Source organism: Elaeis guineensis, chromosome 12 (genome assembly GCF_000442705.2).
Source record: "Elaeis guineensis isolate ETL-2024a chromosome 12, EG11, whole genome shotgun sequence".
Lineage (NCBI taxonomy): Eukaryota > Viridiplantae > Streptophyta > Magnoliopsida > Arecales > Arecaceae > Elaeis > Elaeis guineensis.
The window spans coordinates 22,057,017-22,084,260 of record NC_026004.2 but is presented as its reverse complement, the minus strand read 5'-3'; the positions used below and the strand labels follow the sequence as shown (position 1 = coordinate 22,084,260).

Below are 27,244 nucleotides of genomic sequence, written 5' to 3'. Positions count from 1 at the left end.
TTTTGAAAGCCATGATAAGCTGCTTGTCATATATTGAAAAATTCTTCCAAGGGGGACACATTGTGGCTCCAAACAAATTCTCATATTAATGCCCCTAAAGATTTGAGATACAACAAAAATATCAGTAGTTCATCCCCACAAAGGGCTTATTCTTATTTCCAAAACTTTATTGCCAAATTTGGGCATCAAGAGTGTCAATTATTTGTCACTATCATTTGAATCTTAAAGAGACATATGAAGAACTTAAGTTGATTGGATTGCGGCTTCACAGCCTTGATGCCCTAAACTTTTGCTTAAGCACAGGCTGAATGTATTCATGGTATCCATCAGGCACAACTGAGTCATTCAGTGGGTCCTTCCAAGCCTCTTCCTCAAGTTTCGGATACACGTTCCCATCATAGCAGCCAAGAACAGACCCCAAGTATTGATCGGTGTAGTTGAATGCATCAACAAGTGCAACAGCATTAGGACGCATCTGCAAGGCACCATCACGAAGTATTTTAATATATTCCTCAAGGAAAATTCCACAAATAATTTGGTAAACTGCTGCAAAATTACAAAGCTGACCTGGGAATATAGAGAACGAAGTTGATCATTTGCTAGAGAACCTTGCCTGGGTGTGATGCACCCCGTTGCAAGGAAATCGCCAACATGCTTGTGAAGCAAAGAGAGTGCATAGATGTTGCAGAGAATCTGTAGTTGTTCTTTAATTCCAAGTCCTGGTATGTCTTGTTGCACCTTCTCAATGAACCTAAAAAAGAAGACAGCCATGAAATAACATAAAGACATTGTGGCTCAATGCTGACAGCAAGACCGAAGAACTAGTGAAGGCAAGGCTTTCTCTAATGCTTGAGCTACCAGTTTGCTCGCGATTGCTAGCACTAAATATAGCACTAAAGCCCAAGCCACTTAATCACTGGGGATTTTGAGGGCCCCTGTGATCACATCATGCCCACCTTAGACTTAAATTTGATCTTATTGAAAAACAATATTCCACACCATATCTATACTATTTGTATCAAGTCCTCGGGAGAATGGAGGAAAAACTTACTTCGATACAACAATCAACTGGCAGTGAGCAACTGCAGTTTCCACTAAATCAGCAGACAGTTCAGAAAAACCTGCATATACCAAGTGACATCAGTAAAAGAATGTGAAATGGTAGCATGAGCAACTTGAAAAATGAATGGCCATGGAACAATTTCATGCACTCATAATTGGGATTTTTCTTTTGTATATTATCATAGTCGAGACTGTGTGAAAAAAGGAAACAAGCTGTTTAGGTTAAAATCTAGCTAACCCTGCATCTTTCTTGATTTTGCTACCCTTTATTAACCAAGTTCAGAAATTTCTGGGAACACCACATGCATGTCTGATAAACAAAACCCAATACCTTGTACTAATTTTTGACACCAATATTCAGACAAGGCCTATATAATGGCATGAAATATTAAAGAGAGAGAACTAATTCAAAAGCAGATTTGACCAGAAAATTCAAAAGCAAAGAAAAGGTAATGACCTTCTTCTGCGCCGGGTGCCTTGCTTATATTTTGGCCACAATTTACAGCCAGCCTAAAAGCTCTAGCTTCAAATGCTTCCAATATGACCGAAGGCTTCAACCAGTCTTCAGCTGCACAACAAGACAGTAGGATCAAAAGGTTAAGAAAGACCATAGGATGCAAGTTAAGGAACAATAAAACAGAAGCTGGATATAAGGTAGTCATCTAGAATGTAAAAGTAAAAAAATGTTTCACAATCAATCGATTCCTCAACTCCCAATGCACTAAAATTTACTAATGATTTTAGAATTCTTAGTTTAAAGTATAGCAGAATAAGTTGAATGTTGCAATAAGATGTACCTCCACGAACATCACATTTGTATTGCATTAAGTGTTGCGCTCTCCCCATATATGCTGTGGTCCCGACAGGCTGTTTTCCTGACCCAAGCTGAGAAACCGTCTTCATAAGAAACCTCGCAACCTACAAATCATCAAACCGATCAGATCTGAATTGCATTGGCTGAAAGCCAAAGAGAAAACCTTAGTTGCGTTCATCTACTTTACAATTTGATGGTGGAAACTAGATTTCTTATATGTATGACCTTTTATTGTAAATTCATCCACTTTACAATTGTCTCATTCATGAATTCAGAAACCACCTGAATGGGACAATGCAACCGGTACTGTTCTATTCGATGTGAAATTGAGATTGATACAAGTTCCAGGATGCTGAAACCTTGTATCTCAATACATACAGGTCATAGTAGTGCATTCCAGAGGTACCTTACCGACACCAGCGGTGCATACCAACAGTTTTTCAATTTTTTTCTTGAAGATGTCAGTGTTGGTATGTATTGTCAGTATCAACACCATACCATTCTTGATGAAAAAAATGGTATGGGGCTGGATACCAGTATTTAAAACCTTAGTCTCATTTTTTTAATTTTTCACATTTATTATTTATACCCAAAAAAATTCAAAAGAAATCGTAAACATCTTATGATCTATGATTCAATCTACAATTCACTTCGACCTGACCTCTTTACACTTTATGATTTTGACCCTAATTCTGACAACATAATGAGGTGCTCCTCATGTAAATTTAACTGAATAGTGGTAGACCCAGATTATCCATGAACGACTGCATAAAAAAGATCCAATAATTTTGACTCAAAAATTTATATGAATTATGAATAGTAGTTCTATAGTCAACATAAGACGGACCAAGTTAGTATGGAGTTAATGGAAAGTAGGTTCCTCTATCCATCTCAGCTCTGGGTGAAATTTTATTCTTGCTCATGTGTTTTTTCCAGCACTGCAAGAACATAAATTTCTAGGGCAGCTACAAGAATATGCATGCTTCAAGTTAAGGATTTGGGAAAGTTGATGATAGCAAAGGTCGTGGTTCTCGACAAGACATCAAATAAGAACTTATTTTTCATGTGAGCCTTCAATAGATGGGACAGGTCCTTGATGTCAATGAAAATAAGATCTCGCCAATTCTTACATAGTTGTCCGACATCATTTTTGTAGGTGAAAATAAATGTAAATATACTGATTATCAAGTATGAGCAGAGAAATGATGTTAAATAGAACTAAAATGCAAGAAGAGTGTATGTTAATTCCAAGAAGGGAAAAAAAAATTTGAAGTCCTTGCTCTTGTTTGATTACTTGAAAGGGAGCCATAGTCACCTTAGTTATCACCCAAGAAGATCAATTTTTGCATACATTATCTAGGAATAATATTTATTTTGTAAATTAGCATGTTTTTTGCTATCTTCTACCCAATCTAACATCAATCCTCCACCTTCCCATCCAAGCATATGTCTAGCATTGGCAACAAAGAGAACTATGCCCAAAATATAGGCAAAGGACATGATATGATTTGTCAGTTAAAGCCCTAAAAGTTCTATGACTATTTTGGAAAAAATATATAGTATCAAAATATTGTTGGTGAACAATTATGCTACTTAAAAACTTAATAACCCCAGCACTAATAACCTCTTTCCCTCTTTCATTAAGTTGGTTGTCTTCAACACTAAAAGATCATCCCCCCTCTCCTCTCCCACAACACCCCCCCCCAACCCACGCCAACAAAAAAAACAAAAAAAGTGCATAATATTGTGATATCAAGGTTTCAAGAATCAGGTGCTGATGGTAGTGCCAGTTACCAGCCAACATGACATGCGTCCAGTCATGCCACTAAAATAATATTAAAAAAGACTCAGAAATTTTAAAAAGCATTTTAAATTAAAAATTTAAAACTAGTAGGTTTCATGCCAACCTTGCAGCAATACCAGTACTACCCAGCATGATACATGCTAGCAGGCCCAAACAAGCAGAGGCCACTAGTAGAAGACATGATTAGTCTTTTGATAAGATAATCAATTGATGGACCTATTATCTCTAAAATGGATATTCTATACCATTATTTCAAAGGATCAACTCTTTATGTAGCATAAAATTTGGAAGGTTGGTCTTTACCCCATAGACTAATAGCATCCTTCTCCTTTGTCTTTTGTGGTTCTTAGTCTAGGGTAGAGAATTTTAGCTGATTTCGTTACCTTGTCATAATCATGTAACCTTTTAAAAATCATATTGAGTGGAATTATTCAAACATGCAACCTCCAATAGAAAAGGATATAGTATATTGACCTGCAAAAGTAAAACAACGTTATCTCCTTCATAAGTGCATGCAGGAACATATACGGCAAACAGCTCAGGAAGCCCACTACTACAGAGATAACCATGGCCACCACAAAGTTTTCGGCATTCTTCAATCCCATCCTGTGATTAAAAAGAGAATGTTAAGTTGTTAACATACATATCTAGGCCCGAAAAATACATGCAACCAGAGAGAAATTAAGCAGATAAACAGGGTACGGATGGTAGGGCATGAATGATAATAAGCAAAGTCATTCAAACTTCATCCAGGGAGCATATAATTAGATTTTGATAGAAGATGTAACTATAGAATTTTCTGTTTTAATTTGGCTTTTTAACTAAGAGATAAAATCTTTATATGCAACTAAAACTTTTTTCCTCTTCACCAAAACTCTCTCCAACTCTACAGGAACTACATTTGTACAACTTCGTCCCTGTTGTGTGAGCAACTCATGCCCTTACGGTAGATAGATTGACAACAGACAGGTGTTTTATATCTCATGACCCTTAGCCAAAAATGTAATATCATTTGATAGAGTCTTGACATCAAGTTGACCATGTGAAAAAAAAAAAAACCTTCGACAGACAAGGTCTTTATCCATAGTTGAACCATTTACATTAGTGGCACCTCCAAATCTTAACTAGCTGGTTTATACTGACATGGATGCCATCATCATTCACCAATCTCTGGTTGATCCATATCTTATTTTCAAGCATTTCAACAGAAAAATTCTTTGAATTGTCTTCACTGATCAACTTGATCTATGTATGCACTACCAACTATAATTGACAGCATGATATGTCACTTAAGCTCAAATACGCATGCACACATGCACCTGCACATACATACACCATACCCATGACAGAAATTAATTGTAACCTCCCAATTCTTGGTCCTTGCAGAATGTTCATAGGAAAGTTAGACACTTACATACTTGTTTTTTCTTGTTATTTATATAATTATCTTAATTACATGAATGGCACCCATAGTACTGTTTGTCAGAAGGTGCTTCATTCCTGAGCAAAGGCCATTCCTTTGCCTTTTGCTTTCTCTCAAGCAAATTAGGTAGAGGTAGCCAATCAAATTCTTAACACAAATCCACAAGACATGATGGTATTAAGCTCACTGATGAAGTAATAAACTGAGATATATTATCTGTCAGTGTGGTTTTGCTTTCGGTGATAGCGGACATCTTTCTCCAACATAATATTACACTTAAGACAGATAAATCAGTCAAGTGGAGCTTTTGCATCCAAAGCAGGCCTTCTGAAGATTATGAATTCTGTGTGATACATGGATTAGCATAACTCAGTGTTTGAGGTCAGCTTGTTAGGATTCTAGTTTATACCATATAGCACAGTGTGATGGTCATATTCCACTTCAAGAAAAAAGAAAACAATCTAATCAAAGATCTGATGAACAATTGACAGTTTTTTTTTTTTACAGAACAGAAGATGAGAGTATAACCATCCATCCATCCATCATAACCTGATACAAAAACAAAATATTTTCTATGGTTCACAATTCACATCCAATTATAGGCCCTTACCTTTGTCGGCTATCTAAATGCAGAAACAGCTGCAAATACCACCCTATAGATTACAGTTTATCTCACCCATTAGAGACTTCACAGGACATTCAAGTTGCATGTAAGAGACCCTTATATTGTTGTTTGAGTTTTTGAAGATAAGAGGTAGAGGGTGAGCCTTGATGCAATGCTAAGGTTGCTCCATTGTGACTTTGAAACATTGAAATAGTCTCTCCTCATAAGGGGGTAGTGCAGCATAGTTCTAAGTTCTAACCCTCCCCAGGCCCCACGATGGCAGGAGTGTACTGCGGTAGGCCACCCTTTTTTTTCTGAAGACAGGGTGAAGCAATATTTTTTTTTTATTTTTCATTTCATCCATCCGGGTGAATTGATCGATAATTTGAGTGGAACTTAACTATGGAGCTTAGGATTGGAAAAAGATGAGAAGTATAACCTAGGATGACCCAACATATATAGAACCTGAATTAAGATATCACAATATCAAATTGAGATTATTGAAGCAACTGGCTGGAATAAATAAAGAACTTTTTTAAGGAGATTAGGTCAACATTTTCGACCATTACAAGGCTGATGAAGCATTATGATGATTTGATTAGGCAACCAATTAAATAGCTCATGGTCAAACATGCCATCATAAAATATTCTAAGGTCCAATAAATGAGATCGAAGGTTTCCAACCTCCAAATAGTTAAATAAATTAACAATTTCCATCATAATAATTAATAAATAATATATATTAATAAGATTTAATATATATTTCTTGCAAAAAAAATTAGCAAATTTTATGTACTTGAAAGGGGTTGGTTTTTCTTAGAAAAAAAGAAAAATTGTTTTACCCACATATGTTTGAAAACCTGCAGATTTAAAACTTTATGCAATTTACCACGCCAACTATTAACTGCATCTAGTCCTATGGTAAAAAATAACTAGGCTGTCACATTACTTGCACATTATACTGCATACTGAACACAATTGAAAAGGCTTTCGAAAATCATGGGGGTTTTTTGGTTTTCAAATAGTTTTGGTTCTTTGCACAGCTGGGAATGCTAGCAGCCAGCAGCCAATGACACCGAGTTCAAGGAAAAAGATTATATGATTGCATGAAGATTCAATAGACATACCTAAATTACATATTAGGGAAATAAACTGATACAGGGTGTTCAATCAACAAAACATGCCAAAAATAACACTTGGAGTTCAGACTACATGGGGTGAATAGAAAATTGAATGAATTTTATTGGCCTAATATAGACTAGATTATAAAGTTATCTTCATCTTCTTATTGCTAGATTGCTTAGCATAAATCATAAACAAATTTATTTCTTTATAAAGAGAAAATATTTTGTTGGCCTTCGTAAGTCACTCTAACATGTGGGGAAAAAATAATCAACTGATTATCCTGCAAACCATGAGGCCAGTCGGTCAAAGCAACCATGTGCAAAGGGCTAGTACATTTCCACACCTGATAAATGTTGTTAAAATTTTAATGCAAGATCAGATACTCAGATTAATTAATACTGTAAATTAAAAATGATTTCTGGCATGTAACCTTGAGAGGGTTTAAGAGTGAAACTGCCAAAAGAACAGGAATCAAAAGCAGCAAAAATGTCAACTACATAGAGTAGATTAGTTACGCACAGCTGTAGCAGAGGTTGTCAAAGATTTCAAACCAGCAGTGCATGCATGTGCCTCAGCCATTGTTGAAAAATCATTAGCTTGCAGTCTCTGAGTGACATCTGCATATAGCCATTTCAGCCACTCACCCACAAATCTAAAAGCATAAGCTGAAGCCAGCAATGGGAAGAGCCTGCTTTGCTGGGTTTTGTAATCAATAACCTACAATAAACAAAATCTCAATAGAAAGGTCCATATGCTTGTATTTAGAAAGCTAATGCAGATTAGCAGACAACAACATTAAGTTCCATCTCTTAGTCGATAAAAGTGTAAAATGGAAAAAAAAAAATACCAATCAGCAACAAAAAGCTAATGACAATTAAATAGATTAGATCCAAATTTTCCTTTCTTGGTCTTATTGATTACATCAGAGTTACTTGTGCATTCATCTGATTCAGTCTCTCCGATATTTTTTTTGAAAAACGAAGGAGTAAATAAACTACAGAAATATGTATTTATGCTTAAGTACCTTGTATAACCTCGAACCTATTTGCTTAACGCAAAGATTTATAAATATTATTTTTGCTTATTCTAAATTAAAGTAGCACCAAGGCCATTCATTTATATCTAGTTCTCATAAACCAGAGAGGATGAGCTTGAACTAGTGCATTCAAGCTTTGTGGTGAACTTATTTTATAACTAAACCAGACATCTAGCTTTCTTAGCTTGTTTCAGTCTCTAGAGAGGCCCATGGCTTTGAAGGCAGGGTCTTATTTGCTTTCCAAACATACTTTAAAGATGAAATATCCTCACTCCTCAGCATGCTATGTGCGGACAAGAGTATAAATTTCTGAATAAAAGGATAACTCAAATGATTTCAGTTCACTTCTCCTGTTACCACGTTCTCCTTTCTAGGCCACTTTTTATTATCTTTTAATTCTATTAAGGACCCAAGATATTTCTTCAGTATAGATCCTGAACCATAACTAATCCTCCTTCCTCCCTCACCCCCTTTCCACCTCTTCTTTTCCCTCTATATTGTGAATCTGCCTCTTTTTGTTTTTCCTTTGTATTACTATTACTTTGCAAACATTATTTAGCAATCTAATGTTATTCTACATCAGATGTGATGATAGATGTGAGCATAACTTAATTGTGTCTAGAAGGACTACCAAGAAACCTCCCGTTTATTTCTTAATTAGATCTTCTCATAATTCACAATAAATCCAAACCAAGATAAGTTAGTTTTCAGATCCTTCTCTCTTTTCTCTGGAGGAAAAAAAACCAGTGACTAAAATCCTAACTAAAAAACAACCTCCACAGAATCATGACCTAGCACCATGTCTCTGATTCATAGCCTACAATCCTTGAAAAGCCCTGGATCTCTTTTCAAAGCCTTCTGTGACCTGAGATACCATATGGTAGGTACTAGATAAAAAAATCTTTTGCGAGAAACCAGTTCTTCCTTGTGTTATTTTACTGTCTGCTCTATCCTCAAAAAGCCAGCCCCAGTAATCAACTCACCATGTCATGACATGGTGCCTTGATGAAGCATGAAAACACAAGTAACATAAAAACAACCAAAAAAAGTTTGACATACAGTGACTGAAAATTTATTGGCAAAGAGCATCCTCAGGCTGCTACCTTTAATTTTTGGTTCAAATGAACATTTTATTTTAATTAAGTCAGGCTGAATTTCCGTGTGGAGTTTAACTCGATTTAGGTTCTGGACTTGATTCAACTCAACATTGCTGACCATCTTTCTTTGGCAAAATGTTCAGCATACCTTCTCTTTCTTAGGACATAGGAGTTTCTAACCTTCTAGGTCAAAAAATTCACCCATGTCCTAAGAAAGAGAAGGTTTACTGAACATTCTGCTTCAATTTAGGTTCTGGATTTAATTCAACTATAAGGAGCTAGCCATATTACAGATTTTGCTTTTATAAAATTTTGAAGCCTTTTGCAGCTCTATTTAGGATCTATTTTTGAAGATCATGCAGGGGTGTGACTGCAAATCCCACAAAATTACGCCTCTCAATAAACCTTATGGGAAGTGTAACTTTATTTACAATCAGTTACAATTTGATCAAAAGAGAAATTTGATTGGAGATAGTTTTTATTTGGAATTCTGGACATGTTGAAAGACAGCGGTCTCATGCAGTTGATAGTTTGCACATTTCTTTATTATTCAGCAAGTTTTACTCTGATCCGATAATCATTGCCAAGGGATATAATATAAAGGAAAGAATGGCATAAGACTCATCAAACAAACTGGAAATCAATGAGAACCAATGATACAAGGATTTATGGTTACTCTGTGGTGCTTTTACATATCAGTTCTTGGCCTAGAGCATGTCTGAACCAACAAATCATTCCTTTACAATAAGGGTTTCTAGGCATATCCATCATAATCAAAACGTAATTAAGATAAACTCTGGTCAAACCTGCAGGTAAAAGGATGCTCCCTTCAATGCACACCTTCCTAAACACAATACTTCTCTTCTAGGGATTATTTTGTCTACTGTTAGCTTCTTTCTTTTGCATAGGTTTTGAGGACTTGATAACTGAACAGTTCTTTACAGTTTTACAATTTTGTAAGTCATGTCTCTGCCCAAGCTTTCCAGCAGGAACAGCCAATTATCTTTCATGATTCACTTGAAAATTTCCATTTTCAGTAAACCTAATGTGTTAGAAACTTCCCAAGAAACAAACAATCAGATTCTATGGGCCTAATGTGTTAGAAACTTCCCAAGAAACAAACAATCAAATTCTATGGGATTCCACAATTACTCAGGCATGCAACCAAATTCTAGTCAAAGTAAAATGAGTGTATAAGGCACAAGATTTTATCTAGAATATTCCAAAAGGGGCGGAGAGAAGCAATTTGTTTCCTAGGAAATATGTGAATAAAGAAGTGGATGACGCATTCAAAAGGACAACTGCCAAAGATCAAATTAGATTCACATAACTAGGTCCATAAACTTCATTAATCTTGATAAAGCATCAACTTGTAGGTAAAATTTCAGGGAGTTAATACCTGCATCTCAGGGCTACCATCCTGTGAGCCAAACTGCCTGCGGACAGCACTATACCTTACAGCAATACAGACGGCTCGAGACAATGCTCTAGAAGCATCTGACACAATGCTCTGACGCACAGACACCATCGTCCCATAAAGTAGCTGCCTTGGAACATCAGATACAATAAACTTTCCCTCTCTTGTAACCTGTGAAACCCTGCAGCATTTGTTGAAAATTTGAACTTTAAATTTGAGTAGCTATCTATGGCGTTTGCCATTATAGAGTCATCAGACATAGTTCAGTAAAATACTTCAACAAAAGTAGCTAGGGAGAAGATCTGCATGAGGCTGTTCTTCAGCCTCACAACATTATACAAACTACAATAACACCAATGGTCACCTTCCACAGGATAATACTTGCAAGATAGGTACAATACCAACTGGTCAGTGCGCTTCACACTTCACAGTATATATGCAGCTTGATGGAGACCAAGAACAGAGAGGGCATTCTTACTTAGGGATTTCTCTTGGATTTAGCTTTAGTTTTCAATTTGTTGTATTTTTCTTCTCTCTATTTAACTTTCATAGGTCTTAATGAGTGTATGGCTGAGATCAAACAATTTCAAAGCCATACTAGATGATTACATGAGGTGATGGCATGGCATATCTTAATAATACAAACTGCATCAGCCATTAAAAGGCTAGTGGAAAAATAAATACTGTAGCCATTGAACAGTAACCAGCATTATCAAGGGTATTTTAGTAAGTCCAAAAATCAAGTTAGGATTTTCCTTATTTCTTTAAATATGGGATGTAACATAATCAGCTTTTATTCAGAATATAAACAGATGAATGAAGTTTTTGGTTGATTGGTTCTTTTGGCTTATTGTGCTGTGGTTCCACAAAGGAGATGTGAGGCCTTTAAATCCTAGGTCCCTACATACCATCATTCCCATTCCTGTTACCTGAATACCATTACCTCTTCTTCCATTTTTTTCTCCGAGTCGTCACCCACCTTTCTTCTCATCATTTTGAACAAAGTATGTTTTATCTTCCATACACCTTTCACGTTCTATGCACCAGACTTTTTCCAGAAAATTCCATCAAACACTTGATTTCAATTGTTCAATGGCAAAAGCCCTTAATACCTATTTAAACCCTGGAATAGCAAATCCTAAGTTACATATTACTCATCCGTTACCTTCTTTGTTTAAAAAATGACCCTCCCTAGTTCAGTTTCTTGAAAACTCTGGTCTCCACCTAAAATTCTAGCATTTTTAGGCAAGGTTCGTGGACTCGGTATCGGAATCCATGCTGGTTGCCGTCCGATATGGTACCGTACCATATCATACTGTACCGGATATAAAAAAAATAAAAAAAAATTCCACCCAACAGCACAAAAAAGAAAAAGAAAACCGGGCTGAAGCGGATCGAACCGGCTCCAAACTGTACCGAATCAGACCAAACCACCTGGTATCGACAGTTTAGGCCAATACCATACTGAACCGACCGGTTCGGTCCGATTCAGGCCATTTTTCGAAAATCCGATCTGAATCGGACCAGTTCTCCGTCGGTACGGTATGATACGGGATGTACTGACTGGTTCGGATTGGTATGGAATACCATGTCTTTAGGTTTTAGCCCTATCCAAAATATTAATCGATCCTCTTTTATACACTGTCCTACATCACAGCTTACAACAAATTCAGACGCAACAACACGTTTGAATAGCTGCATAATGAGAGATTCTTCATTTTCAATCCAAGCAGCCTTACTAAATAATTGATGGATACATCATAACAATTGATCCAAGATTTTATCTGTATCTTCTATAGCTGATTCATGCCCCATGCCACCGTATAATCTCTATTTATAGTCTGCCCAATGTCCCATAATCCATTCAGTCTCCATGCAACACAAAGGCTGGCAAGCCTGGCTATTGGTGAAAAAGTTCAGTGGAGAAAAGAGAATAGGAATGTTGAAGCGTAATATTATTGTTGTAGGAGCCTTACTTAGACCAAAAGATATGAGTAACAACTCACATGACATTCCTCAGTACTAGATGCTGTCTTCTTCTCATTGCCCAGTCATTATAGGAATTTGATGATAAGAATCATAAGACGATAACCACTCTTTAATTTGATGATAAGATGATAACTACTCTTTAAGTCAAGTCACTGTTGTAACTAGTGGGACATATTACATGCTGACAATGTTTCTATGGCTTCTTCAATTTCCATTTATACAAATCAAACTTTCCAAAACACCTATTATCACCTTAGTCAGATCTCAAACAGCAGAGGAGGCCGGATTTGCTAAGCAGCAATCTGTACTGAAATAATTCATAAAGCCAAATGTCCACACAGCAATATCTGTCCTTCCCTCAGATTAGTCACACTTCTATGTGGACATTTTTCCCACTTCTTCAAACACTAAGTTTATAATTGTATAAAAGAGTACATGCATACAGGATTGAACAATCTAAAATTCCAAGTCGAAGTTAAAATCATGACCATATTCTAACACCAAAAAACATAAAAAAAAAGGATATGAATATGTCAAAAGGCAAAAGAAGTAAAGCAGAGAGACTGTACAAACCTCATCAACATTTGACTTCTTGGTATACGCACATGGTCAAATCGTAGAAGACCATTATCCATTGTGTTGTATGCACCGTTTCCAAATTTTGCTCCGATATCACCAACAGTAATCCCAGGAAGAGTTGAGTGATCATCCAAACTTCGTAACTGGACTATGAAACCTGGCGATAAAGATTTTTGTCAGATGGTGAATAAAAGAAAATAACATGAACATTGTCTTAGAAGCAAGATGTGAGAGTAATACCATGTACACCATGGTCCTTTCCTTCCGTGATCAAACGAGCATAAACAAGTGCATGCGTAGAAACTTTTCCCAAGCCACCTGGCCACCACTGCTCATGTAATGATATATTCGAGCATCGGGAGGCATAGCAAGAAAGTTCATTTCACAGGCAGCACAAAGTCATAAATATGAACTAATATAAACATATCCTTCTCCAAGAACCAAATAGCAAACAAGTAGAGATAATTATGAAACAATAAATCTTTTAGGTGCTATTATAGTAGATAGAAAGGACAAACACATAGAACTCCTAAAAAGATCAATATAAGACAAAAATGTCTGATTATAACTGTTCACCTTGCTTGAAGTTAGAGTCGGACTATGAATGATAAATTCATCAGTTTTGGGATCAAACGTCGCAGTTGTTTCAAGGCCTTGGACATTTGAACCATGACCAAGTTCAGTCTGTGCATAGCAGCCAATTATCTGCAATTTATAGGCCAGTGGTAACCACTTCTTCTGCTGCTCATCAGTTCCTTGTCCTTTTATAGCTGGAACAAACATGCCCTGTAAAGAAATTCACAAAAAATGTAAATCAGCTACAAAAAGTATAGAGGATGGTCATCAGGATATATATCCTTGCTTGTGAGCATCACAAATATTTCTGTTTGTAAAAGCAATGGCAAATGTAAAATGAATCAAAGGGTAGCATATAATAAGTTCACATCCAAGAAAACAAATTTAAGAAATTCCTATAAAATATAGAGGCATGCCAAATACTTTGTAACAGCATGACATTTCTCATTATTTGAAATTGTAACCTATTAGTGACGCTGTTGAATTTTTCATTTTATTTTTTTCTCTTTAACTATTCTTAACAAAAGGTTCTATGTAAGAGCCTAACCATCTAAGTACAGAAGGGTTGGGAGTCTTGAAGAACGTCAGCAGGTGGCAGCAAAATTGTAGGAGAATTAATATCTTATACTTTTTCTCGTTCCACTTGTTTCTTGGATTTTCCTCCAACTGGGTGGAGGATTCACCTGTAACATTTCAAGGAACCATCCCATGGAATAAAAATAGATCAGAGATTACTTGCATCCATTTGGCCCAAATTATGATCGGATAAGATCTGCAATGGAGAAGACCACATGTTTAAATCAGATTCCATAATAATCCAATGGCTCTAGAAACCAAGAAAAAGAACAAATACCAAGTAAAAATTAGCAATCCCAACAAAAGAAGTCTCAAGGATCATCAAATATGTTTAAATACATGGACAACCATGTATGAGGACCCATGCCGGCGTTCTTTTAGCCTCAGATCCGGCATGTGCCAGGGAGATCTAGAATACTTATAATGTGTCAAGGAATCCAAATAATACCTTTTGGATAACCTTTTTGGTAGAGATGCTAGGTCATTACAAATGATATTGGAGCAAATCCGGCCCATGACTTACGTGGATGAGGGGAGACTGCAATGCATGCCCTTTTGAGGTTGGTGGTAGATTGATTATGGTGTTTGTGATTGGATTTAGATAATTAGCTTGATGAGGTTGTCAAGGCTTCAATGTGGAAGTATGTCAAAATCCATGCAGATGTATGTTTATTCCCACATTGGTTGTGCACTGATGAGATCTTGGGTACTTACACAACACCAAGGAACTTGAATATTACCTTCTAGCTAACTTTTTTGTGAGGCCCATGGTCATTACATCATGTGACCAGAAAATAGCCAAATATGGTTGAAAGTAAAAAAAACCTCAACACGAGTACAATCAAACATATATAAAACTTTCTAAGAACAAACAGATAGAGAGAAATGTCTGCCAACAATACAATACTTCAAAATATTCCACAAGCTTTTGTGATTAACTTTACAATAACCAATAATCTTTATCCAATCTAGATAGAGTCAACCTAGTGGATCAACATATGTTGTCCGTCAGAGCCTAAGAACAATCTGCAACGGGTTCTTAATCAGACCAACCCTCTGAAGTCTGAACTATTAGTAAAGTTCTGGCAAAAGTAAATTTAAGCAAGAAGGTAAGCCTGGAGGTGGGTGAAAAATTGAGATGCATGCTAATTGGTTGCAACAGTCAAGCTCGTGCGGCCAGAAGCAACCTTCCAAAATTTACCTACACTTGGATAGAAGAATCAAGATATTAATTCTTCTAATGATACTTGATGGCATAGAAAAGCAAAATGTTAGATTGTCTACCATGCCATAAACAAGCATTTCTTTCTCATCCATAAAGCTCATGATATGTTGTTCAATTACAACTTTGTCCGATGTGTCCCCCTGATTCAAGGAACATTGCAAGAGCTACTATTGATATGAGCCATCATAGACATCGAGAATACATAAAGAGCTCAAGAGGAAGTTCCAGTGCCTATGACTAAACACAAGAAGAAATAAACCAAAAGACATTTTGAAAAACTTCAAAATAGTTTATTTTCGTGGTATTCCACTTTCCTTACCATGTTGTACCCAAAGGGTTAAAAAATATATCACAAGCACTCTCTTAATTTTAAGAATATATAGCCTAAACTTCTTCCTTAAAGGAGGAAAAGGTGAGTTACTGAAAAGGACAACAATGATAGAAAGTTATTCAGTTTGTTGTCCAAGAAAGCAAAGTCATTCATTGTCATCTTGCTTCCTCAACATCTATAGGTTCTCCATGTCCATAACCATAACTCCCATTGTGATGCAATGAACATCTCCAAATCATATCACCAAGGTTCGTTGTGCCAGTATGAGGGCTTGGACCAATGGGCTAGTGGCACCGTTCGATACACCCCCAAAGCATTCCATACTGGTCTTAAACCGACATAACAAGATAGGGGGAGAAGGAAAGAGAGGGGGGAAGGGAAGGAGAAGGGGAGAGAGCCTCCAGAGGTCATGGCACCTGCTAGAGGGCCGGCGAGGAGGGAAGGAGGGAGAAGGAAAGAGAGAAAAAGAGAGGTGGAGGGAAGGACAGGGGAGAGGGAGACAGAGCCTCCAGAGGCCCGCCGAGGCTGTTGGAGGGGCAGAGGCATCCGATCAAAATAGATCATTTTCTTTTTTCTTTTTCGTGATATAAGGTGAAGTCGGCAATGTTGTTGCCAACTTCACCTAAGACTAGATTTTTTCTTATTTTGCCAATATTGGACGAAGTTGAAAATGATATCATAAAAAAGAAGAAGAAGAAGATGAAATAAGGGCATCTGCATAGTTTCAATCGGACGCTTCCAATGGCCTCGATGGGTCTCTGGAAGCTCTTTCTCCCTCTTCTCTCTCCTTTCCTCTCCTCTCTTTCTCTCTCTCCTCGCCGGCCCTCTAGCGAGTACAACGACCCTCTAATGGCCTCGGGAGGCTCTCTCTTTCTCTCACCCTTTTCCTCTCCTTCCCTCTCTCCTCTCTCTCTTTTCCTCTCTTTCCTTCTCCCTCCCTCCTCGTCGGTGTTTCGTTTCCCGATCCATCGCCGGTACAGCTTGGCATGCCCTGAACCGGACATTCGGGATAGTTTCGCCGACCATGCGTATCATATACTAAAAGATGACAAATATCACATAGACTCAAAGTTGTCGGATAGAGCATAATAGCAATTACAGTGTAAGGTGATTGATCTTCAAAGCATATCAATTATCTAACAAAATATTCCAATAATAACAGACTATTTTAAATGGCTATAGTAGCATCAACTTTCAGCACATTTAACCATTGTAAGAATATGTCTTAAATCTTAGCTCTATTAGTATCGAAATTCTGTCATCTGTCAGGATATTTAGTCACTGTAAGTGTTTTGCTGTATAATCCACAACATACATTTATCAGGGCATAAAGGTCCATACCCAATGCAGATCCACATAAGAAGGTTCATCCACAAGGACTCTTAACATTGATGCCTCTTCTTCTGTTACAACAAAGCGTTGCACAATTAACAAAATATAATGCAAAAGAATATATGTGCAAAAAAAAAAAAGGATTGATGTCACATGTGACAATATTTAGAATGCAAAACAACATTTGCAATTAAAAAAAATGGTTAAAACGTGTCCTCCAGCAAAATACTTGATCAATACACTTGAGTCATGGAAATAAAAGGTTTTCTACCACTGTTCCAGCAACATAGAAGTTCTAAATGACACAAGAAACATTACAGAAAAGTTACTTCGTATAAATGCACATACACAGAAATATAAGAAAACAATATAAAAAGCCTCTTAAATTTCAGGAAAAAAATATTAAAGCAACTTGGATTTTCAATCTTATGTTGCCTTAGAAGAAATATAATTGGATTAGATGTGCATATACAGGAACTGCCAGTTCTGAAGTGCTTTTGGAGTAGTACTGGAGATGGTTAACCAAAGGTCAAACACCATCCCATCCTTGAGGGACCAAAAAGTTTTATATGACTAAAGGGACTATACAAATACATGTAATTGAAACAGTACAAATGTCACGCCCCAAATCCGGGACATAACACGGCCATGCTACCGAGGGATGGAACCCACGATAACACGAAGCCAATCCATCATAATCATCTAAAATCCGTCAAATAAAAAGATTCAATTCTATTATTCATCAAATAATCGAACCAATATTGGTTCAAAGCATCTAAATCCAAAAGCAAGTACTAACTCGAATCTCAACATTCATAAATAACTACAAATCTATAATTATAAATTAAACTTCTGCTGTCAAATTTTCAAGCTTGCTATGCCGATCTTCAAGCTTGAATTCCTTTTGCCGATCCTTACTTTATTTCTCTGTTTAAACAAAAAGAAAACAAAAAGAATATGAGCTACACTAGCCCAGTAAGTAGAACTTGCGCTTCCTTATCGGATCAAACATAAGTTTTTCATGATAATGCAATATTTAGAAAATAACAGATAATACAAAATAAAGTATTTCATAACAAAACAAGTTATAAACTCATCATGCATGCATAAATCATGTATATTTCACAATCATGAATCGTAAATCATTTTTATCATATATTCATGTCATGTTTCAAAATATTGCTCACAGATATTCGTGCTAAGATCACTATTATACCCGTGACAGGATCATGTTTTTTAATCGACAGAGTTCTTAATTCATGTGCCAACTTTATACCCGCTGGTAGGGTCATGTTTCGTGTGGATGCTAGCTCCGGATGTCGACCTTCCCGAAGGGATTCATTCATAGCCATCTGAGAGCCTTTGAAATCATTATATCTTTTTCTTAAAGCATACATACACATAGATGAAAAAACAATGAAATTCATGCTTCATAATCATGCTATTTTCATAAGACATATTCATGAAATCAATGCTCATAATAAAACATGCTTTTTCATATCACATATGCCGATCTTTATTTTATGAAAAATTATGATTTCATCAATAGCAATTCTTTACATAAAAACATGATCATTTAAAAATAAATAAGGAGCATAAGATCCACTTACCTCATTCATCTTAGATCTTCAGACTTCGTTAGAAGAATCAGCTAATCCTATTTAAAATATCAAATCATTATCAAATTCTATTCCATAAATATAACAAGATTAAATCATAAGGAAAGAGGACTGTTGTCCGGATGTGTCGGACGATCCAGATACCAGAGCAATTCAGGGTCTCTGATCTGAGGGTCAGATTTAAGTGACTTGATCAAGAAATCGTGAAGCACAGATCGAATTAAGGTCAAGATCAATCAATAGGATTCTTTAATAATGAATTTGAAAGATCCTTGATATGATCAAATGAGGTTGACATACAGCACGGATATCAAAGCAACTTCGGATCATCTTGTTAGAGTCAATATGAACCCTTAAAAGATGAAGGCATGACTCGGTACAAGATTCATAGACCTTCTTAGAGAGAGAAAGTCGGTCATGAGAGAGAAAGTAGAGAGAGAAAGTGGAGAGAGAATCTTCGTATCCTTCAAAAGTGACAATCATGATTGAGATCATCAGAAGTTATATCAAGATGACTTACTATGAATTAACCATGATCGATGTTATCAATTTCGAAGAAGGATCGGATCGGGATCCGATCTACTGCACGAATTTCGGAGCAATCTCAGATTATCATATTTTCATCTCAAGTTTCTCCTAGGGTCTGTGATACAATCAGAGAGAGAAAGACTCTAAAGAGACAAAATCCATAAAAAAAATAAAAGGTCTAGAGAGAGAAAATAGAAAAAAAATCTAGAGAGAAAATATAGAGAGAAGGTAGAGAGAGAAAGTCCAATTCTAGAGAGAGAAAGACTTAAGAGAGAGATGAGAGAAACTTTCTCTCACATATATTTTTTATTATTATTATTATATATATTTTTTCTTTTCTTTTTCTGTTTTCTTTTTCTTTTTTTTAGAGAGAAAAAATAGAGAGAGAAAGAGAGAGAAGAGAGAGAAAGAGGAAAGACAGGAAATTTTTCTCTTATTTTATTTTTTTTCTATTATTTTTTTTTATATTTTTTATTTTCTTTTCTTTTCTTTTTCTTTTTCCTTTTTCTTTTCTTTTTCTTTTTCCTTTTTCTTTTCTTTTTCTTTTTCCTTCTTCCCGCGGCCTTCTTGGGCCGAAACAGGAGACCTAGAGGTCCCCATGCCTTGACCGGCCAATCACGGCCATTCCCCACCCGGCGGTGGCCGGCGGCAAGGGGCGACCCTCCCTTGCTCGGAGGCCGAAGCCGGCGGTCGGCGGTGACCGTCGGTGCCATAAAAAATCGAAAAAAAAGGAAGAGAAGAACAGGGCTTTCTTCTCCGACGAAATCCGACGGCTCCTGTCACCGGCGGTCGTGTCCACAGGCATGGAAAAGAAGGGAGAGAAGAGAGGAAGAGGAGGAAGGACTTACCACGGCCTCCGATGACCCCCACCGGCGTGAAATCGCAGCGAGCACGAGTCGAGGGGCCGCGGCTTCAATCGAGAAAATCGGAGAGGAACTCCGGCGATCGTCGGTGATTGATGAGTCTACTCTTAGAGGAGAGGAGGGGGGTTCTTATAGAGCTCGTCCTAGGTTCTTTTAATGGCCCTAGGACTCTGATTCCTGATCGGAATCGGAGAAGAGGAAGACTCCGATCGGGAGTCTTCCTCCCTGTTTTTTTTTTTTTTTTGGGTGGACTGGTTTTGGGCCCAATTGGGCCGGGTTATCACATTCTACCCCTCTTAAAAAAAAATTTCGTCCTCAAAATTTAACATACCTTCATTTTCAAATAAGTATGGATATCTCGTCTTCATATCATCTTCAAATTCCCATGTAACCTCTCTCTCTTCATGATTACTCCAATGAATCTTTACATACGGAATGATATGCCGTCTTAGAACTTACTCTTTTCGATCAATAATTCAAAGGAGAAATTCTTCATAGGTTAGATCTTCATGAACTTGCAATGGCTCATACTTTATCACACTATTTAGATCAGGTACAAACTTTCTCAGTAGTGAAACATGAAAGACATTGTGCACTTTGGATAAATCTGGTGGTAAGGCTAGTTCGTAAGCAACATCTCCTACTCGATTTAAAATTTCAAAAGGTCCAATATATCGCGGACTCAGCTTGCTATGTCTTCCAAACCTCATGACACTTTTTGTAGGTGATACTTTTAGAAAAATATGATCGCCGACTTGAAATTCTAATTCTCTTCTTTTTCTATCTGCCCAACTCTTCTGTCTATTCTGTGCTGCTTTGAGTCTTTCCTTGATCAGATAGATTTTTTTTTTTAGCATCCTTTTATTATCAGTAAAATTCTTCCTTATTTACAACTAACGTATTTCATAATATCTTTTGATTTAAAAGATTAATATTTTTAATCAATTCAGACCACCACGCTTTTGCTGCGCACTCTGATTTCAACTTACCAAATTATCTAAGTCTATCAAAAATATCTTTGTATATTAAATCAATCAAAGATAGATCCAACTTTCAGATTTCATATACAATTTTAGGATAAAATTTAAGGTTTCCTTGTCATTACTATCTCTTAGGCATAACACATCAAAATTAAATCTTCATCCATCTTCTATGTTTGAACTTATTACATAAGCTTCATCACTCCTCAAGAATCCAATGTCTAGAATTAATTTGAGTTAACCTTTGACTTATCTTACAATCATTTATAGACAACTTCCAAACCAACTTTTCTTTGCAAAGAAATTAACATCAAAATCAGCAAAGTTATCATGTCCTTTATCCATATAGGTTTAGCATTCCAATGTCATCAAATATACCTAACATAATATATCAATACCTCCCACTTCATTCTAGGGTCAACACTTCTCGTACTCAGATCAACCTTGCTAATTGAAATCTAAGATATAACTCGTCAATTCTATTATAGACATCATATGCCACTTATGCATAAATTTCATCATAATACCTATTAATTCGAAATCAAATTATTGAATCCTTTCTTTTATATCTATTATGTTCCTCATGATCTTAGTCTCAAGTTCAAATATCACTAAAGTCACAATCCCGAATAATGATAACCTTAAGTTCAAATACCACTTAAGTCATATTTTCTAGTGATCATAACCTAACTTTATATCATTCTTATCATGTCCTTAATGATCATAATCTTGAACTCTGATATTATCCATTATGTTCCACTCGATCACATCCTATTGATCATACATAAAATTTCGATATTACTTTATAATTTCAATGATCTTAAACCTAAGCTCTGATATTATTCTATCATATCATAATCATTTATATCATTTATATCATAATCCCCAATGATTATAACCTAAGCTCTGATACCATAAAATGTCACGCCCCAAATTCGGGACATAACACGGCCATGCTACCGAGGGATGGAACCCACGATAACACGAAGCCAATCCGTCATAATCATCTAAAATTCATCAAATAAAAAGATTCATTCTATTATTCATCAAATAATCGAACCAATATTGGTTCAGAGCATCTAAATCCAAAAGCAAGTACTAACTCGAATCTCAACATTCATAAATAACTACAAATCCATGATTATAAATTAAACTTCTGCTGCCAAATTTTCAAGCTTGCTATGCCGATCTTCAAGCTTAAATTCCTTTTGCTGATCCTTACCTTATTTCTCTGTTTAAACAAAAAAAAATAAAAAGAATATGAGCTACACTAGCCCAGTAAGTAGAACTTGCACTTCCTTATCGGATCAAGCATAAGTTTTTCATGATAATGCAATATTTAGAAAATAACAAATAATACAAAATAAAGCATTTCATAACAAAACAAGTTATAAACTCATCATGCATGCATAAATCATGTATATTTCACAATCATGAATCGTAAATCATTTTCATCATATATTCATGTCATGTTTCAAAATATTGCTCACAGATATTCGTGCTAAGGTCACTATTATACCCGTGACAGGACCATATTTCTTAATCGACAGAGTTCTTAATTCATGTGCCAACTTTATACTCGCTGGCAGGGCCATGTTTCATGTGGATGCTAGCTCCGGATGTCGACCTTCCCGAAGGGATTCATTCATAGCCATCTGAGAGCCTTTAAAATCATTATATCTTTTTCTTAAAGCATACATACACATAGATGGAAAAACAATGAAATTCATGCTTCATAATCATGCTATTTTCATAAGACATATTCATGAAATCAATGCTCATAATAAAACATACTTTTTCATATCACATATGCCGATCCTTATTTTATGAAAAATTATGATTTCATCAATAGCAATTCTTTACATAAAAATATGATCATTTAAAAATAAATAAGGAGCATAAGATCCACTTACCTCGTTCATCTTAGATCTTCAGACTTCGTTAGAAGAATCAGCTAATCCTATTTAAAATATCAAATCATTATCAAATTCTATTCCATAAATATAACAAGATTAAATCATAAGGAAAGAGGACTGTTGTCAGGATGTGTCGGACCATCCAGATACCAGAGCAATTCAGGATCTCTGATCTGAGGGTCAGATTTAAGTGACTTGATCAAGAAATCATGAAGCACAGATCGAATTAAGGTCAAGATCAATCAATAAGATTCTTTAATAATGAATTTGAAAGATCCTTGATATGATCAAATGAGGTTGACATACAGCACGGATATCAAGGCAACTTCGGATCATCTTGTTAGAGTCAATATGAACTCCTAAAAGATGAAGGCATGACTCGGTACAAGATTCATAGACCTTCCTAGAGAGAGAAAATCGGTCATGAGAGAGAAAGTAGAGAGAGAAAGTGGAGAGAGAATCTTCGTATCCTTCAAAAGTGGCAATCATAATTGAGATCATCAGAAGTTATATCAGGATGACTTACTATGGATTAACCATGATTGATGTTATCAATTTCGAAGAAGGATCGGATCGGGATCCGATCTACTGCACGAATTTCGGAGCAATCTCAGATTATCATATTTTCATCTCAAGTTTCTCCTAGGGTCTGTGATACAATCAGAGAGAGAAAGACTCTAGAGAGACAAAATCCATAAAAAAAATAAAAGGTCTAGAGAGAGAAAATAGAAAGAAAATCTAGAGAGAGAAAATATAGAGAGAAGGTAGAGAGAGAAAGTCCAATTCTAGAGAGAGAAAGACTTAAGAGAGAGATGAGAGAAACTTTCTCTCACATGTATTTATTATTATTATTATATATATTTTTTCTTTTCTTTTTCTTTTTTCTTTTTCTTTTTCTTTTTTTAGAGAGAGAAAGAGAGAGAAGAGAGAGAAAGAGGGAGAAAGAGGGGAGAGAGAAAATTTTTCTCTTATTTTATTTTTTTTTTCTATTATTTTTTTTTCTTTTCTTTTCTTTTTCTTTTTCCTTTTTCTTTTCTTTTTCTTTTTCCTTTTTCTTTTCTTTTTCTTTTTCCTTCTTCCCGCGGCCTTCTTGGGCCGAAACAGGAGACCTAGAGGTCCCCATGCCTTGACCGGCCGATCACGACCATTCCCCGCCCGGCGGTGGCCGGCGGCAAGGGGCGACCCTCCCGTGCTCGAAGGCCGAAGCCGGCGGTCGGCGGTGACCGTCGGTGCCATAAAAAAATCGAAAAAAAAGGAAGAGAAGAACAGGGCTTTCTTCTCCGACGAAATCCGACGGCTCCTGTCGCCGGCGGTCGGGTCCACAGGCATGGGAAAGAAGGGAGAGAAGAAAGGAAGAGGAGGAAGGACTTACCATGGCCTCCGATGATCCCCACCGGCGTGAAATCGCGGCGAGCATGAGTTGAGGGGCCGCGGCTTCAATCGGAAAAATCGGAGAGGAACTCCGGCGATCGTCGGTGATTGATGGGTCTACTCTTAGAGGAGAGGAGGGGGGTTCTTATAGAGCTCGTCCTAGGGTCTTTTAATGGCCCTAGGACTCCGATTCCTGATCGGAACCAGGGAAGAGGAAGACTCCGATCGGGAGTCTTCCTCCCTGTTTTTTTTTTTTTTTTTTTGGGTGGGCTGGTTTTGGGCCCAATTGGGCCAGGTTATCACAACAAATATCATATTATAGCCTAGTTATCTTGTATCATAAATAGTTAAAGCTACAAAAATAAATAAATAAATAAATAAATAATCCAACTAAATGCTATTATAACCTATAATATATATTACCATTGCTCAAGAAGAAGATGGTGGCAATGACGATGAAGTAAAAGGAAAAGAGAGGAAAAAAGTCATGCACTACCACAAGAAAGCATTATAATAAAATGATAACAGAATCTTATTGAAAGGTTATGTAAGATAGTAAATTAGATATTGTGTTTCTATCACATTAGTTTATAATCAGATATTAAAATGATAGATATTACATGTATAATTTTTTAGCAAAACAACCAATCAAATGGTTCAGCTAATTAAAACAACCACTTAATTTAAACTAGCACCACCTAAATGGTTAAGCACCAAATGATTATTCAAGCAGTCACTGTAAAATTTATGAGACTCTTTCGGAAGCCTTTCTCATCCATCTTCAATATCTAGATGATTATCGAGGTAAACTTTCTTAGCAAACCATAAATGAGCTATTTTGTAAATGTAATTACATGTAATTACAAATAATCAACTGTACCAGAAAATTAATTACAAAAAAGAGGAAGAAGGAAATGTTAGTGGAGCATTCAAAGATCCAATCGCTTGGAGTCATATTTATATTTCTCATAAAAGAAAATCCTCTAAAAACACTATCTAGTGAACATTTCCCAGAAGCAGCTGAACTAAGATAAGCAAGATAAATAAGAAGCTCACAACCCACTGAACATTTAATCAGAAGGTACCAGTTAAAAATGATATTAAGCATAAAATCAAGCAAGCAAGGCTATGTAAATTCATTAAGCTGTGAATTCCATGCAGATGTAACATACTAAGAATGGCTTCCTATTTGAAAGGTCAAATGCCAGTAGGTCTGTTGGTTTTGTATTATTTGAAGTTCTATGCATTTTTTATCAATCTCATTTTTCTGCCACTCCCGAAATATTTTGTTACTTGAGTGTAGAAGGTTTTATGGCTTTGAAACATCATCTTTGCAATTATTGTTTTATTATTTTTCCCTCAGTACCCATTTTGCAATCACAAACATACAAACATTTAATTGTTCTTAGCAAAAAAAATTGATTCAACGTTATTATGTTGTTTTAGCATGGAACATTAGTTGCCAACTTTACTGGAGGAAAAAAAAAAGAATATCTGTAAGTGAACACATTCTAATCCTATTTCTGCCAATTCAAATTCATCTCGATAAATGGATTACCTACAAGAGCAGGAATAAAGGACTTAAACATGCGACTCCAGAGAATGAAGGATAAAGAACAAGCTAGAGTTGCCGAATTTTTTGCAACTCAACAGACTTAAATAACATCTTTTATGAGCTAATGGACAATCTACTGAAAAAAAAAAAAAAAAGAATAGTAATAGAAAATGATCAAGCCATAAATCACAAACCTGTATCCCAATAACTATACATATTAATAATATCCCATCATTCACCCATGCGAAGCTTCACAGAAGAGGAACATATGCAACAAGCTAGACTGATGCCAATTTCAGAAACACAACCCAAGAATTTTTTGAAAATGTTCAACGCAAGTTCCTAACATTACTTCAAAATGCTGAAACCAGTGAAAATATATACATATATCTATATATACCAGTAAGACGAAGCTCGTTGATGCGCTTCCATGCATGAGCAGCTTTCCTCAGGGTGTTTTTAAACAACTCCTTCCGCGCAAGAATTGGTCTATCATCCTTGCGAAATACCTGAACAAAAAAAAAAAAAAAAGGGTAACTTGAGCTAGATTTCACAAAAAAAATGGAGCCCTTCAATTCTAATTTGCTTCAAAATTAGAACAAAAACCCAAAAAAATCTCATTTTGAAGCCCATCAAAAAGAGATAAAAATCAACTCTAAAAGCTCATATAAGTGTTAAAGAAACATTTAAAGGAGCAAACTGAAGAATATAATTCAATTTTCTATCTTCGCCTACACCACTACATAATAACAATCACATCTACAGGGTTTGATCTTTTGAACCACAATACTTAGAAGAGCCCAAGTACACACATCAAGATCAATCCCACATACCCCATTCGAAATTTTTATAGAGAATGCGAAAGTCATTAATTTCTTCAGAAAATCAAAGGATCAATTTTATATCAGCAAACAAAAAAGTACATTTCAGTTTTCCCAATTGAGGTCCAAAAAACAAAAGAGAGATCATTCAGCGCATCAAATAAACAAAACCGAAATGGAAAAATCACGCTAAATACCACCAGAAAGACAACGAGATTAAAAAAATGAACAAAAAATCAAGTCCAATCAGGACATATCCGATGTGGACAGATCACTTTAAAAACTCAAAAAAAAAAAAAAAAAACACTAGAAATCACCCACAACCAAAACAAAAGAAAAGAACAAGAAAAAGTCGATTGAGAGGGGGAAGCAGACAGGATCGGTGGCGACGAGGCGGGCCATTCGATCGGCCACATCGAGGGCGTGCTTGGAGCCGGCCCAGACGACCTTCATGGCGTCCACATCGAACTGGGCCTTGCTCCTCTCATGCGCCAGGTGATCCACCTCCTCCATTGTCCTCTTCCAATCTATCTCCGACCAAAAAGAACCGAAAAAAATTAAATCTTTCTCCACAGACGAGGCCAACAGTGGAGATATTCTC

The 27,244-nt window shown here is 36.2% G+C and overlaps 1 protein-coding gene across 2 annotated transcripts; it reads right to left on the bottom strand.

Annotated features, from left to right (window-relative positions):
• LOC105054765 (putative peroxisomal acyl-coenzyme A oxidase 1.2) lies at nt 1-27,244 on the bottom strand. 2 transcript variants are annotated; one of them, XM_010936354.4, is made up of 14 exons: nt 27,019-27,244; nt 26,223-26,331; nt 17,000-17,061; nt 13,527-13,736; nt 13,191-13,278; nt 12,945-13,107; nt 10,365-10,563; nt 7,352-7,549; nt 4,155-4,286; nt 1,860-1,980; nt 1,520-1,630; nt 1,052-1,121; nt 568-751; nt 1-475 (listed from the first exon to the last, which is right to left on the bottom strand). In XM_010936354.4, exons 1-14 carry the CDS (start codon nt 27,154-27,156, stop codon nt 266-268), a joined length of 1,995 nt encoding a protein of 664 aa, XP_010934656.1. In that variant the 5' UTR covers nt 27,157-27,244; the 3' UTR covers nt 1-265. The 2 variants fall into 2 exon arrangements, with proteins under 2 accessions (XP_010934656.1, XP_073103192.1); XM_073247091.1 differs by lacking the exons at nt 17,000-17,061; nt 26,223-26,331; nt 27,019-27,244 and adding an exon at nt 14,074-14,188.